Source organism: Mizuhopecten yessoensis, unplaced genomic scaffold (genome assembly GCF_002113885.1).
Source record: "Mizuhopecten yessoensis strain PY_sf001 unplaced genomic scaffold, ASM211388v2 scaffold8383, whole genome shotgun sequence".
Classification (NCBI taxonomy): Eukaryota; Metazoa; Mollusca; class Bivalvia; order Pectinida; family Pectinidae; genus Mizuhopecten; species Mizuhopecten yessoensis.
Window position 1 is genome coordinate 394454 of NW_018407520.1, and position 3231 is coordinate 397684.

Below are 3231 nucleotides of genomic sequence, written 5' to 3' on the forward strand. Positions count from 1 at the left end.
GGCAATCACGCCAACATACCATGCCTCCCGTGCACATACTCTCAATCACGCATACATAACACACATGGAGGCACGTCCTTAATGATCATAGCTGTTAATGGCACGTTACTATCACTATCTTAAATGTATTGCTTCCTTATATTACAGAAAGACCATGGTGTTATAAAAAGAAACATCCCGGTATATGCTTTTTAGCCAGTCATCAACAAATAAACAAGCTAGTGCAAATATTAACGCTTAGAACGACAGTAAACACGCTGTTCAACATACGTCCTCAATTTGTACTTATATGATGGCGTCGATGTGGTATGATGAAGTTATAACATCAGAATAGATAAAGATGAATTCTTTTAATTATTAAAGTAAAATAACATATAAATGCATTTTTTCTACAAAGGTTAGTTCCGTGCTCGTGTCGCTTCTCTGCTTGTGTTCCTTTTGTTCTCTAACCTATCACAAACATAAAATAAATCGGAAATATGTATATGGATAGATTATAAAAGTAAACACTCGTTGACAGGGATGTTAATTGATATCAGCATTATGTTAGAAAACAAATTGGATCTATTTCACCATTCAACACTTGTAATATTTTATTTGACAAGGGATCTCACTTTAACGTTTTTACCATACACCTCCAAGAAAGGTACACACATATAAATGTTTGGTGCTCCCGTCAACATGTGGATCGTTACTCGTCCTTTCTATATTGATCTATTTTTATCCAGTTTCATGTGTGCCAGGTGACCCATTGTTTCCTGCAACAGAAATAAAAAAAAGGTTTAAGAGACACGAATACATATCTTAATAAACATACTCTGTTTTCCCTCACTCAAATGTAAACATAGACTTGGAAAAGAACTTTAAAAACCGTTGCTCTTTTAATTGTTTTTTAAGGAAACCAGCTGATTCGACAATAATACGGTCTGTTCCTGGGTACCTTTATTACATAATTTTTAATGTTGACTGAACATTTTATCGGAACTAATTTGTCTTTTTCTTTCTTTTCTTAGTGGAACAAAAAGTCGATTCAACACTGATTCCGCATTTTCTCTGTTTGCCATATTTTTAATTGTATGTATATTTAAAGTATCTTTATATGTTTTATGCATAAAAATCTTGTTCACACTATTTTTATATGGAAAAAATAAGCAAAAACTCGCCAAGTAACAGCATGAACTGTCGATCATACAAGCCTGACGGTTTTATTATGAAACATTCAGAGACATAGATAAGTTAGATAAGTTTCAGGCATGTGAAGCTAGAAAATGTAAATTATATTAATATTTTCTTGGAATTCTTCTGTACTATAGCGACAGAGAATATGACTATATGTTTAGTGCGATGGTCTGAAAGAATATGTCACAACCAAAACATTTATGTATGTTTTGCATGATGGGTAAATGTGCAATCCTGTTTTAGAATCACTTTTTAACGGCTATGTTAACACCTTGTAACTGTATTTCACAAGGTCAAACGATTTCAGGAGTTTAAAAATGTCATGGGACAACACAAACACGTAAAAGGCGGCCATAGTACAAGGAATTTAATTACTGGCATGGTCAAATGTTTCCGATTCAAAAATGTCTCATCACTCTGTACAACACGGAAACGCTTTATTTCTACGCTTTATTTTAATAGCGTAGTGTAAAGAATTCTCCTTTGCATTGATGTGTACTAAAAAACAATAATATGGACCGTCGAATTTGATTTACACGAATATGTCCATCACATTAGAACAAAGTATCTACTGTCATTATATTCTTACGATATAAACCTACCAAATTTTACTCGATAAAGATAGGAAACTATATACTTCCATTACCATATAATCTTACTAGAATCACTTTTGGCAGTCATGCGATGATGATTGTTAAATAGTTTGATAATCATCATATCCAGTCACAGTCGAAAAAAACAATGAGTTATTGGCTATTGTTGACCTACAGTGATGTAACGTTGCATGGCAATCTACAATGCTTACCTGCAATGAAACCTACAACGGTAAAATCCTACCAAGGCTGTATGGAAAGTGGAACCATATTTACTTTGGTGATATCCTCTCAGAAACTGCTTTTACCCTTTGAATTTCTACAGTAAGCAAATGACGTTGTATGTAAACAGTCAAGTTGGAATATAAAACATCGTTGGCTTGTGTCCAATCGGGAATTTCATTTGCCATGTATCAATCCAACGTGCTGTATTTACCTTTGTTGGAAAGGTATATTTCCATTCAATGAGCTACATTTACCTTGTGAATGTGGCCATGTTAGAGCTCTCTTGATAAATTTCCCGAGCTCGTACGCCCGTTTCATTTTATCATCAGTCCTGAGTTGTTCGCGCGAGTCATCTCTGGTGCCGGGTGGGCTGTTACCGAAGTTCTTAGTGACGTCACGTTTGTAGTGAATACCTCCATAACCTGTTGGTACACATGTGAACTTGTTAAGATATCATGATGAGTTAAACAGTGCGAATCAAGAAATGTTTAGATAAATATATATGACATGTAAATTCGTGAGAAAAGCAAATCATCAATGCAAATATCTCACAAAAAGAGTGGTTTTCGAGTCCTAAAAAGAAACGAGATATGTTGTCTTGTTAACCCCTTCATTCCTAGCGGGTAAGTTTACTCAACCAGATTGGTGAAAAGATGTTTCCATTACATTTAGCTATATCATAATTTACGTACGTCAGCTTATAGTGATTAACGGATATTTACAACAATTTACGGTGTCTTACAGTGTTTAAAAGTGATAAACGGTTACCGCTGGTTTTGTATATGCTTCTCCAAAGAACGACGGAAAAGCATATTTATCAATCGTCATGAAAGTAAATATATTTTCCAAAACAAGGGAGATACATTCAACTGATTCCCCGAAACATTGCAGGGTTATTACCTGATTATTAAACAACGTTTCTTCATTTTTTGTAATTTCTGTAGTCACGATCGTATGAACATAATTAGGAATATAATCTTTTTATTTAAAAAGCATAGGGTTGGTTAATATGTCTATTTAGTGTAAACGACACTGTACATTTGTCAAATCATTCAAACCCTTTTGTGATAAAAGGAGAAAAATGACGAATAACGTTTTTCCTAAACACTTTTACTGTGATACTGCAAACAGTGAAGAATATACTGTGATACTGTAAACAGTGAAGGATATACTGTGTTACTGTAAACAGTGAAGGATATACTGTGATACTGTAAACAGTGAAGGATATACTGTG

The 3231-nt window shown here is 34.1% G+C and overlaps 1 protein-coding gene across 3 annotated transcripts in view; it reads right to left on the reverse strand.

Moving 5' to 3' along the window:
- Window positions 1-331: 331 nt before the first annotated feature.
- Window positions 332-3231, reverse strand: part of LOC110455816 — a 30533-nt gene continuing 27633 nt past the window's right edge. Inside the window, exons 6-8 of one of the 3 annotated variants that reach the window (XR_002463498.1) lie at window positions 2252-2419; window positions 655-758; window positions 332-450 (exon numbers count right to left, since the gene is read on the reverse strand). Coding sequence is in view for 1 of the 3 variants with exons in the window: in XM_021506201.1 (XP_021361876.1) it covers window positions 721-758; window positions 2252-2419 (206 nt within the window). In the remaining 2 variants the exon portion in view is untranslated. Of the gene's footprint in view, window positions 759-2251; window positions 2420-3231 lie in introns of all 3 variants that reach the window. The other 2 variants (XR_002463497.1, XM_021506201.1) reach the window with 2 other exon arrangements.